The sequence below is a fragment of the Pempheris klunzingeri genome, chromosome 5, assembly GCF_042242105.1.
Source record: "Pempheris klunzingeri isolate RE-2024b chromosome 5, fPemKlu1.hap1, whole genome shotgun sequence".
NCBI lineage: Eukaryota > Metazoa > Chordata > Actinopteri > Acropomatiformes > Pempheridae > Pempheris > Pempheris klunzingeri.
Genome location: NC_092016.1, coordinates 19,575,907 through 19,588,553, shown reverse-complemented (window position 1 = coordinate 19,588,553; position 12,647 = coordinate 19,575,907). Strand labels below are relative to the sequence as shown.

The window sequence follows — 12,647 nt, the reverse complement described above, 5'->3', positions numbered from 1 at the left end:
GGTCGTTTAGCACTGATAAAAACTGTGAATTTTAACAACACCTTTTAAAGAAATTACAGATCAGATTAAACTCAGGCTTAAAGTCAATGTGTGAAAATAGGTCCAGCAGTTTTACTGTGGGTGTATTCAGTCTGTAACATTCTGCTGGTGGTTTTGCACCTTGGTGTGGTTGTAGAGCTCCACACATGTTTCAGTGTTAATGTTCTTGGTGCAGATGATCTCACAGTGCCTCTGCAGTGCCTCCAGCTGGAAGAACTTGGCTGCAGAGAGAAGCTGGAAAAAAACAATTAATTCAAAATTTAGACTCTATTTTGTATTTGATCACAGACATAACTGTTCATTGCATTAAGCATAGTATATTATAGTACTATAGTACATTATAGAGCTTGTGGTGAAAGAGGGCCGCAATGGAAATAAACCTTGGGCCTCCATTGTGTTTTCATCGTCTGTGATTTTTAATCAGTGTAATGACTGCAGTTCAGTGTTATGTGCAATCATCAACTGAATTAATTAATTCAATCATTCGTTCAAAGTGGCAATAATGACTTCACCTCCATAATATCAGTGTTCCTGATGTGCAGAGCTTCAGTGCCTCCACAGTAGAGATACTGCATCACCAGCTGAACAGAAGAAACAGGATAAGGATGAATATAATTTATGAATGATTTATGAAGGAAGGAGTCTGTGTGATTCAAGTGTAACAGTGTCTCACCTGAAAAATTTGATATTTGACATTGCTGATTTCAATGCACGTGTTTTCGCCGCACGGTCTGTTTGCTAGAAGAGTTTTAAACCTTGAGACATAAAAAGAGAGCAATCACGGGAAAGATAAACCTTACTGTAATTCATTCTTTGGTGTTTCAGTAAATGGGAATAAATCTTAGTGATATACAGTAGCTTGCAGCGCAGATGAGCACAATGAGCCCAGAGAAGCGGCATAGTAACAGGTTTATTTTATCATGAGTTGTGTTTACTCTGAGGACATAATCTCAACAACACGTTTGAGTGATGTGTCCGTTCATGACAGGATTGATGGATTGATTATCATCAATGAAACATGACATGGGAGTGAAAAAGACGTCCTGCCAAGATCCTAGGGGCGGGAAGAAAAACGACTTTATGGATCAGCAGGCAGAAATGTACAGTACTGACATCACATCTCAACAGCATACCAACGCAGCATGTTAAGTGTGTGGTCATGGCTCTGTGAAATAATTTATTTTTTCACATTAAAATCGACATAGTTATACAGGTCCCTCACCTTATGCAGCAAAATCCTATACACCGGAAATCATATACATATTTTCTTGCACTTTGGTATTTGAAAGCAGATGTTTGCAATAATTGTACCTGCTGGAGGCGGTGAAAAGCAGGACTTTGTGGGCATAAAAAGGCTTCCCCTCCACCAAAAATGTCACATCTGACATCTCTTTGTTATTCAGGAAGTGAGGATCTGAAAGACAGATGGCCAGAAAAACTTTACATTAAAAAAAAAAAAAAAAGCAAATGGGGTGTGGAGCTAAGCCTCTCTAGCTATTATAGACACGTTTTAGCTACTTTTTTGTGTTTACATTTGTATTTCTATTCCAGTCTCTGAACACTAGATGGCATTATGTGCACTTTCCATTTCCCTGCATTGTGCATTCACTACTAACAGCCAACTCAAAAAAATACATTAAAGCAGTGAACTTGTGCTGCCTTAATGCTTTATTTCTAGATTCTTGAAAACTATAGATGTTTCTTTACAATCACAAAGATACAATTATAAGGACTGGCCCTCACCCAGACGCGATGACTGCTTCCTCTTGATCTCTGCCAGTTTGGGGATGGGGTAAGGCCCATAGCACTGGGTGAAGATTGCAGACAGCTGCTGGCTGATCACCTCGTTCTGACAAAACACAGAAACAAAACATGAGTAAAGCTGCTTGGGCAGGCAGTGCTTTGCCATGTTACGCAAGAACACGAGCACTTACTGTAACGCTCCTCTCCTACACAAACATCCACAACACAATCATCAGCACAGCGCAGAGAGAGCAGTTAAACTTGTGCAGTCTTGTATCACACTCAGCATTCACTTTATTCAAGCTATTGTTCCAATAAGGCACATATTCATGGCTATCTCACACCTTTGAAAGGGGTTCAGATGAATATTATTCTCGCAAACTATTACAACTACTGTAGGAAAGTGGGAAAGTGAAAAACATGAGCTTCTCACCCTCACACCTAAATTCCACTTGTGTGGGTACATGGTGCTAAAACTGATGTAGAACGAGGGGTGAGTGACATTCAGCTGCAGCAGTGTTGCTCAACGCTACAAGCCCCGTGTGTGCAGTCAGTCTGCTTGTTTTTACTGAAGCATGACGGCAACAAACAGCCATTAACAGCAACCTATTCCACCAGGAACAAATATGCATTTCTGCAACTTCCCCCCCCAGCATTCACTAGCCACACATGATATGTGACAGTGTGCGATACATGGAAGTGAACTGAATGGAAATTAATAAAATTGAATTGAACTGTATGCAACGATTGCTGAATGAAGGTTTCAGTGGGCCAAGGCAGCAGACTATCGGTTAAAGAAAGATGAACAGCCCCTACCTTGATGTCTCTGGTCCTCATGGCGGAGCAAACAGCGCCTGAGGCCCTTATAGAGATGAGGGTCATTGGCCCCACCATACATCAGCCACGACAGAGACAAGGACTGACACTGCAGCAGTCCACTGAAGGCTAGAATGGCCTGAACGAATGAGTGTGCGTTTGTGTTTGTGTGAGCTAAAGAAATACTGTCGGTGGGGGATTGCACTCGCATGTGAGTCTCTGTAGGTCTGCTTGTGTGTTTTACTTATGCCTGTGTGTGCAGTGTTTTCTTCTCAGCGGTGACAGCAAAACTCATCTCACCAGCAGGGCAGCACTAAGCCAAGGCAAAGTAGACAAAACAAACAGAGGTGCCAAGCGGGACGATGATGTGCTGTTTTAAATGTGCTGTGGCCCACCATGGGGATCATGAGCTTAAGTAATGAGACAGGGTCCCGATCTAATGAGCAGCAACAGAGAGGAGTGGGGGGCAATATCATTTTAGGTAATTGATATTGAGTAGGCCTCTGAGGCTCAGTCTCTGTGAAGCTGGCAGCCTGACTGCCTAATGACAATCATACAAACAGAGAGGAGCTCAGGAAACAGAGCAGGTATATTTGAAAGTATAGAATGAAGATTTTTCTGGAAGCGCAGACTGTGAAGTACCTTGCTGGCTCTGAGGATTTGGAACATGAGAGGCAGGCCATGCGTGATGAGCTCCTCGGTGTACTCCTCTTCCTCGATGCAGCTGAACTCTTTCAGGAGACCCTGGATCAGAGGTCGGCGGTGCTGATGGAAACACGTGCGCAGAGACTCCAGCCAAGTGTGCAAAGTCCACGGAACCCCTGGGGAATAGTTAGAGAGGTAAACACACATGAAACACACACAAACATGCACAAAGAAGGAACACATGTTGCATAGAGAATGTCTGATTGGTGTTTCTGGACACTAACCGAGGCTCCGTATATCTATGGTGATGTCTACATGCCCGTGTTCTGAGCTGTGGTACATGGCTTCTTTCAGGGCTTTAAGTTTGGCCTTCCCAGTCCGGATCAGGTCAATCTGAGACGGACTTCTGCCTTCCAGCTCCGAACCCTCCGCCAAAATCTCTTCCAGGGATAAGACGTCCCCTTTGCCTTTCTCTGTATGGGACAGCAGCTTACGAAACACATTTCTAGGAGAACAAAAGAACATAAACAAAGAAAGGCAATTCATTTGACGCGTCTGCAGAGATTACAGGACTCTATTTAATTGCTTTTCATTGCATGAGTTTGTGCCTCCAGTCCAATATCACCACAAGTGGCAAACAGGTGCTTTTGTATTATAATGCACACCTCTGAGTTTTGGTCATTACTGATAGGTCATGGCAATCTGAAATTAGCTGTCTCAAACCTTTGATTGTTTTTGCTGCATATAGCTCTGTTTTAATTAACAAGTATGGTTAGATAAACAAATGCTTAATGCATATCGACAAACAAAAACATCCGCAGGGCAAAAACGTCTTCGTTTATGCAAATGAGGCACCTGTCTATCTAGAAATGCAAATTTAAACCCACCTATTAATAGCAGTGACATGAATCGCGTGCTAAAATTATGTTTTTAATTTCTATGGTTTAATTACTGAGAAAAACATTTTCATTTGTTTGGTCCTCCATGTGGATCAACATAAACTCATGGGGAAAAATGTGAAAATAATAATTTGCAAGCTTCCTGGAAAAACTGTCTGATTTGTTACTAATTACAGGGAAAACATATATAGTATTTAAGTGGCACACTTCATTTTAATTACAACATATTGCAAACGTAATGTAGAGAGTCCATTTAGTGAGTGCACAGCAGGTAACATGGTGTAAAATCTGTATACTGGCAAGCGGAAATTAAAGCATAACAAAAAACTGCAACAGTTCTCTATGCATGTTTATGATTTATTAACATAAAGAAGAAAACTAAAATGTGGGACTTTGACGGTCTTGACACACTTGCAACAGATTGAATGCGAGTAGGACAAAGGTCGAGGAAGTCCATCGATGACAGGTTGTTTTAGTACAAAAATGTTGAGGCACATTGAAACCATGCTGCCTTTCCTTTCATACAGTCCTGATAGCTGTTCTGTTTGTGGCTGTATTGTGCCATTTCAAACGGAACTAAAAAGAAATTGTGAAGAGAAGCAACAGCATTGACACGAGAAAACAACGGGATCACTGAACATCTAGTGACACAAACCAATTCAACAGACAAGGTGTCAATTTCATAGACACGCTCCGCTGAGATTGCGTTTGTGCATAAACAAGATTATATACTAAGTACACAGTATGAACAGCGTGAGCTTGCATAGCTTCTGTTTATTTACAGGGAAATGTGTACTTAAACATGAATGTGTGTGTGTGTGTGTGTGTGTGTGTGTGTGTGTGTGTGTTTCCTACCTGTGTCCGTGAGCTGCTGCCAGACTGTAGGAGTTCATGTCTCCCTGTGGCGCAGTGGAGATGCCATTACGGTACATGGTTCCCACCATGGGGTCGGCCCCCCGCTCCAGCAGCAAACTCACTAGCTCAAAGTTACCTGTGCATGAAAAATGATTGGCAGAGCTTTTATATATATATATACACACACACACACGCACACACACACACACACACAATAAGATATAACCAGGATGAGACACAGAAAAAAGAGAGTGAGGCAACCATTTGATCATTATTCTGCATGCATGCTTCACGCTGACAGTCAGGTGTTGCTATCAGCTGGTTATAGATGGCCAGCTGGTGTTGTCAGTGTGCTGCAGGACAGCTGGACAGGAGGCAGAGGATGGGAGACAGAGGATGGGAGGCAGAGGATGGGAGGCAGAGGATGGGAGTCACGCTGCGTCTCTGTACCTGCAGCAGCCGCCAGTTGCAGCGGGGTCTCTGTGTAGTTCTCCATCCCGTCCTGCAGGGAGCCCTCCACGTTGGCTTTGGCATCCAGCAGCAGCTGCAGGGGAGGCCGGGTGGCGACACAGAGGGGCATGATGGGAGAGGGAGAGAGAGGGTGAGGAGAAGTCAGTTGGCTAATGAGAATGATTAGAAGTCAGTCTGTCAATGTTCAGGTTCTCTCATCTGATTCATTAGCATAACAAATCTATATAGAGAATAGTGGATATTCAACTTTTATACTGCTACATTATAAACTGTTGAAGATACTAATTTACTCTCCACTGTTCAAAGGAATAGTTCAACATTTTGGGGAAATTCACTTGCTCATATTGACCATACAGACACAAGAGTGGTATCAATCTTTTCATCTCACTCTTGGCAAGAATAAAGCGACTAAGCTTAAGTCACAAAATGTCAAAGTATTCCTCATATTCCTCAGAAATATGAGCTGAATGTTGATTTTAGGCTTAATAGAATGTAAACAATACACATTTCTTTTGTAGGTGAATGATCCAAACAAGTTCCTGGATGTCATAACTTTATGTCATCTTGCATTTAAAATTAACATCTTGCCAAGTGTGAAATAATTACATAATAGTTACATAATGACAACATTATTACACTCTACTTTTTTGATCTCCGTTCAATTTCTTTAACATTTATCTGATGTCCTCAGGGATCAAATTGTGGCGTCACATGGCGGAAACAGTTCCCATTAGAATTTAATGATTCAAAATCCAATGGATAGATCATTTAGAGGACAAACTGAATGAATTAAACGAGTTTGATAGCAATTAGGCAGCTGTGTTTCCACTTTCCGCTCGCTAAATGCAGTCTGATCCATTTGCACAAACATACTACGTGACACGAGGCCGTGTCGTTCAGACCTAAAGATTGACGGGGTAAATGACCTCTTTCAAGATAAAAAAAAAAAGGTCACACTGCACATCACACAGACAGCATTTCAATCATTTTGGAAAAAGAAAATAAAAAAAGAGAGACAGGAGAAAACTCGTAGTGGAGAACCATTATCATCATCACCACCAAGAAGCTTTGATGACAAAAATGACAATGATGACCAACCATGAGCTGAAGCACAACGAGAGGTCGTGATGTGAGAGTCACAGGTGAGAAAGGACGTCACTACCTGCACCACAGGCACATGTCCGTGTAACACAGCGAAAGTGAGGGGCGTCGCCTGCCGCGTTTCGGGAAAGACTGAGGGGTGCTTGTGCACTGAGTTTGGCACCTGGGGAAGGGACACAGGTAGGTGGGTCGGGTAGGGTAGGAGGGACAAAGGTGAGGGAGAGAGATACGAAGCCATTAAAACTACTACATGGCCCACGGAGCACAAGACAAGCAGCTGCAGGGAGGAGAGGGGGGGACAGGAAGCTCTACAGGAGAAACTAGAGTAATTAACCAGGAACCCTGGGGCTGTGGAGGACATCCTGTCACTGTGTTCGCCATCTAATGAACACGAGGGATTGATCTGTCTAGTTAGTCCTAATGGTTTCACTCTAATCTTTCCACCCTCTGCTGTGGTGGGTTTCTCTGACAGGGCTCTGACCCGACCTCTCTAAGGCTCATCTCTCTGGTCAGGCCACAATGAAACACTGTGAGCTAAATGAAGACGTGACATACATTCACATGAAAGAAGCACAAAGGCACATATCTTCCTCATGCTGCTTTGGGAACAAAGGGGCATTGAAGTTCTGACCTGATTCATCCAATGAAATTGCACTGTTCATGACGGGCTGTCACCAGTGATTCTAACTTTGAGGGAATTCAAAGTCATTTTGAAGCTGCATAGCTGAATCAATCTGAAAGCGGGTCTTTACATGTTAGTCGACAGTGCTTTGTGCTTTGGCCAGGGGTCATGAATGCAGTGGACAGCAAATCGACTCTGACACAATGGCTGATGGGACATGTTGTTGCTAAGGTGACTAACGAAGACCAGGATCATGAGGCCTTAACTGAACCACCTCTGTAATGTCTGCACAGAGTCAAAGGACGATGCCACGTGGAGCCTCTGCAGACTCTGTGGGGACTTCAGTTTGCTTCAAGCCAGGCGATCTTTATCGCTTCGGATTAAATGAGTCAGCAACAAACCTCTGCGTCATGTTTTACAGTCTAAATACTCAAAGTTTTACTTCATATGTAATTTTGATCTGTTCGTGGCAGGGCAGTCAGTGCCTCATGATCATCAGCTCTTATACATTCAGCTCCGTGACACATGGGAGAGAACACAGAGGGGGAGATGAGGGACGTTTTCTCAACACCACACACATCATTCTCAGCACTTACAAACATTGCTGAATCACTTTTAGGTTATCATTATGAGACTCCACATATATAACACAAGCTGTAAGGTCACATCTCACCAGTCCTCCTTGACATATACATTGCCTCCCACTAAAATGTCACCTTAAAACACTGGGTAGATCACTTAAGGCGTTTCTATTCATCTCATGAGGGTAATGCGAACTTCGTTCTGCTCTGTGTAGATCTTTTTTTACACAAGAATAATCTTTCCTTCATTTGACTTTGATCTACCCAATGTTGAAACCAGAATAGCAGTAAAAACTTCATCAGCACTGACCTCGCTGTTAATATCAGCTCCGGCGTCCAGCAGCATCTGTACCATGGCCTCATCTCCGCGGACACAAGCATACATCAGCGGGGTCATCCCCTGCACAGGCACAGGTACAGAGAACAAGAGCAGTCGCATGACTTTGGAAGTTAAAGACTCCCTGGTTCTACAAAAAACACCTAATGGCATCATCAAATCCTCAAATCTGCCCCCCAGCGTACTGCATTTTTAGTTTATTGAGCCATGTCAAACATCTGGCATTGTGCCAATGACAATAAATTAGTTGCTGAACATTCAGTTTGCTCTAAATGTGACAGTCCTGCTCCTGGCACCTTGAGCCTGATGAGAGTTATATTCTGCTATTGATCCTTGGTCATTAGGGACGTCAGCAGAGTGTGTCTGACAGAAACACAAAGTACTCGACTCTGTATTTGAAAGTTTCTGCTCCAAACTAAATGTTGATTTCCCCTGGAAAATCCTGAGTTACACTTTCAGTATTCCCCTGAAGATTTACTGTACTGGAGGTGGTAGTCGTGACATAATGCAGAGCAGCTTGGCAGGAAAGCTGCGGAAAAATATATGTAAGAATAAGCTTTAATATTCATGACTGCATTTCTGCTCATGGTGCTCAAAGGTGAACGAGCCGCAGTTTACCAAGCAAACAGCATTTTCTGTTCCACATCCCTTGTGTGTGTGTGTGTGAGTATGTGTGTGTGTGAGAGAGAGTATAAATCTGCCTACATATGCATTATTTAATGTGTTGACTGGGTCTCTAACCTGCTCACTCATGCTGTTGATACCATCGGGCCCCAGCAGGTTGACAGCCTGCTTCACCAGGTCCGTGCGTCCACAGCTGAGCATGCGGAAGCCCAGGTCCTGCAGGAACTTCGCTTCAGTGGAGGCAGCATCCAGTTTCCTCGAGGCACAGAAGCAGTCATCCGTTCTGAAGGGCAAAGCACACAAAGTGATTCACAGCACAAGCTGACTGTTTTGAGTGTTGCGCCATTTTACCTGAACACCTCACGAGCTTTATTTCTTAACACTACGGGCAGGATGACCGCATGGAAAGTATGCCTATCCTTTCTTGCCCGTATCACTGGTGTGCAAGTTTGTGTGCGAGTTCGCGTGTCTGCCTGCTGGTGTTTTTTATGTGCAGATGAAGAGGCTGGGTGCACACATGCGAGTACACCGCTTGGAGCCGTACCGGAGCTGACGGGGCTCGCAGTCCACTCCAGGCATCAGCAGTCTGGCAGCCTGCCGGACATCATCGCTGTCCACAGAGAGGCTGCGTCTGTGCTCGGTGTGAACCACGGCCACGCGCACCCACTCCATCAGAGGCGGCAGCACCATGAACGGCCTGTGAGGGGAGATAGAGGCACATGTTCTGGACACCAGAGACACACAACTTCAGTCATACTCAGTACTGAGTGTGCTCAAGCACTTGCAAGGGAAATCCTCCTAATACTGAATTTGCATATGTTATTTTGGAGATCTTGCCCGGTTTGGCGGATGTTTGGGAACAGGATGAACTCCGTCTAGAAAATGAAATCAAACACTCAAAACTAGTGTGTCACACAGATGATGTGAGAAAAACTAAACTGAGCAAAATCCCAGCATAGATTAAAGACCATACATTATTGCCATTTATGCAGATGGTTTGTTTCCACTATATCTTGAATCTCTTCACTGCCTATTTTGCTGCATTCATGCTGTTTCACCTGGTCACACTGAGGAATAATGTATATCTGTATCTATTTCTGTTCTGCGTCGTAAAAACCAAATGCATTGCAAGATATGCGTAATGCTTTATAATAGTTTCTATATGCTTTTAAATGCATTGCGAGGTAGAAATAATGACATTACGTGTATCATCAGAACACTTTAAGCATTGCCATTGCTGTGCTTCTAATCTATTTTGCATGGCATTATAAGGTCTTACGAACATCACTGTGCTCTCTGCAAACATAATGGATGGCGAGTGCGGTTACTGCATGCCCACATACAGTAGTTGTGACAGCTCATTATCTGCTAAAAAGTAAACTAAAGGTATAATGTTCTTTCTTTTGCAAACCTACTGTACTGTAGAGCTTAGACAGAGGCAGGAAATCATCCAGCGGATTCAACATCCTGCAGCCACATGGAATCCATAAGCATGAAGATACGTACATACGCATGATGTCACATATTGACATGTTATGTTATGGATATAAATGCACACTTTCTTCATTTAACAATGGGCTGTCATAAATACATTATGCAAAACATAACCACACACACACACACACACAGACAGACAGCACTACGTTATTAATTAGACTACATTAAGTATTATAATGAGACAAGTATATGTCATGCGACTGCCGGCACAATATGAAGGCTGATATTGACAATTATACTGTATTACATATGTGTGAATATACATACAAATATAGAAAAACAAGCTTAAGATATGGTTTCTAAAGTTTCATTCATTTATTTTTTTAAAGTAACCAGTTTAACTTGTGCGAGTCAAATCTGACAATTTAGAACATGTTTAAGCACATTGGTCTTCTTAATCATGTAGAACAGTATTCAGATCATAGTATTAACAATCTGTTTGGTTTCATGAGGTAAGAAAACTGTCTTTGATACAGTTTGAATGCTGCTGAAGACTATGTGTTTTGTATGAGCTGTCTCACATCCATTCGGTGTGTACTTGAAGAAACTTTGTTTAGTCCTCTGAGATTTGTTGTTCAATAAATCACTTTAAAAGGGATGTCTTAATGCCTGGACTGTCCTTGACACATGCGCGGCCCACATCTGTCACTCACTGTTAATTAGTCACTCATCAAAATTGCTCTTGTTTCAATGCGATTAGTTTGTAATAATACTTTGGTCTACTAAGAAATGCAAACCCTATTGTTTTAATCACTTCAGAGGAGCCTGACCTACGGCCACGTGACGCTATTGGTTCCACAGTCTTCATTAAAGCGGCACAGAACACCTAATCAAGAGGCAAGGAACGTATGATGGTAATACATTCACTCACAAGCCCAACGGAAACACTAGTTCACAGGAAGTTCAAGGTCTCGCTGTTTCCATGCAAACCTCTTTCAAGAACTGCAATAAAGCAGAGGTTGCTGCAGTCTAAGGGCTTTCCCTAATTCTGGCTCTGCCGATGTGCTTAAATATGTCTAAAACAAACACACATAAATGTGATTTTTGTTAAAAATGAAGATTAGAGCTAAAGCAGATGAGAGTTGGACACCTGGGACGCACATTAGCTGATAACTTGCTCCACTGCAGGCGATATAGTCTGGAGCCCCAGAGGAGGACTGCTCAGGCTCAACTCTCTCCCACCTCTGCCGCAAGCTGACAGGAGTTTCCACCAAACTGTAGGAAATACTGAACAGGTCGAGGCGTAAATGCTACAGCGGGACAGGATGAGCGACAAAATAAAAAGAAATAGCTCACAATCTCAGCAGAAAGGGTGTGTCATGAGTAGAAGCTCGTAGAAGACCGTGTGGACTGCTCTTTGCTTTCCTGACTTATGGCAAAACTATAGAGTGTTCCAAAAACTACAGGATGCAGGATCAAGGGAATTAATGGCATGGAAATATTGCCTAATCCTTATGGCATTCACATGTAAGTCACAAACACAGTCCTACAGCTGGCGGCTGATAATGCCCCACTATGTCAGTGACGGTAATTACTGACTGAGCACATGTTCGTGCACGCTCGCCTCATCAGCCCCTTCCTGCTGCTGCTCAGGTCACACAGAGGGCTCACTCAAGTGGCCACTAAGTTGACAATTCACTTATATAAAACTTTGCTGCACTTCCAGAGGAAAACATCTGGTGTGCCATTTCAGGGGTGAGCACACAGAACCAGAGATACAATAAAAGTCTGCTGAGGAGTATAGTTACAGCAGCATGATCTCTGCAGTTCTCTACTGAAGGAACATTACTACTGGACAGTGTCCATAAAGCAATACTCTGAGGTGAAAAGAGGACAGATGCAGGAGTGTAAATACTGGAACTACAGGGAGTTTCCACTTTTTCTCACTGTGGTGGCATTGTGTCATTTTATTATTGCTCCAGTGAACATTAAAAGGTGCAATGTTTTTACTATCCCGCAGTAGAAAATGAGGTGATGGATTAATCAATACCAGGCGATTCTATTACTTTGCCTCGTTCTGGCTTTCAAAAACACAAACATTTTTCACAGCTCAAATATGATGGGAGGTGCAAGTACACATCTAGATAAAACAACTGGCAACTTTCTTTTTCTACCAGATACAGCAAATACAGTTTTTTTTATTACTATTGTACTGTGCTTTGTGCTTTGCTGCATTTCTATCAGATGATCCTGTTACAGCTGTGCCACAAGCCTGTGGATGCCCATCATCTCAGTTCCTGATGGAGGTTGATTAAAGCCATAGTAAGTGTTCTTAGTTCCATAATTGCACCAGTTTTTTGTAAAGTTTGTTTTAGTCAACAATGAAATTGAATCTTAGGGCTGTAAGAGGTATACACAACTTTGACATATTTATCACCATTTGAGTTGATATGGCGAACTTGTTGGCAAAGAATTTA

At 42.8% G+C, this 12,647-nt stretch overlaps 1 protein-coding gene across 1 annotated transcript in view; it reads right to left on the bottom strand.

Annotated features, from left to right (window-relative positions):
- The window catches only part of btbd11b (BTB (POZ) domain containing 11b), a 65,236-nt gene that overhangs the window by 1,380 nt on the left and 51,209 nt on the right, over window positions 1-12,647 (bottom strand). Inside the window, exons 4-16 of the mRNA XM_070830195.1 lie at window positions 9,278-9,430; window positions 8,851-9,016; window positions 8,083-8,172; window positions 6,631-6,732; window positions 5,448-5,541; window positions 4,998-5,133; window positions 3,528-3,748; window positions 3,241-3,419; window positions 1,783-1,888; window positions 1,351-1,453; window positions 713-794; window positions 552-620; window positions 160-273 (exon numbers count right to left, since the gene is read on the bottom strand). Of these exons, the coding sequence (XP_070686296.1) occupies window positions 160-273; window positions 552-620; window positions 713-794; window positions 1,351-1,453; window positions 1,783-1,888; window positions 3,241-3,419; window positions 3,528-3,748; window positions 4,998-5,133; window positions 5,448-5,541; window positions 6,631-6,732; window positions 8,083-8,172; window positions 8,851-9,016; window positions 9,278-9,430 (1,615 nt within the window). The remainder of the gene's footprint in view (window positions 1-159; window positions 274-551; window positions 621-712; window positions 795-1,350; window positions 1,454-1,782; window positions 1,889-3,240; window positions 3,420-3,527; window positions 3,749-4,997; window positions 5,134-5,447; window positions 5,542-6,630; window positions 6,733-8,082; window positions 8,173-8,850; window positions 9,017-9,277; window positions 9,431-12,647) is intronic.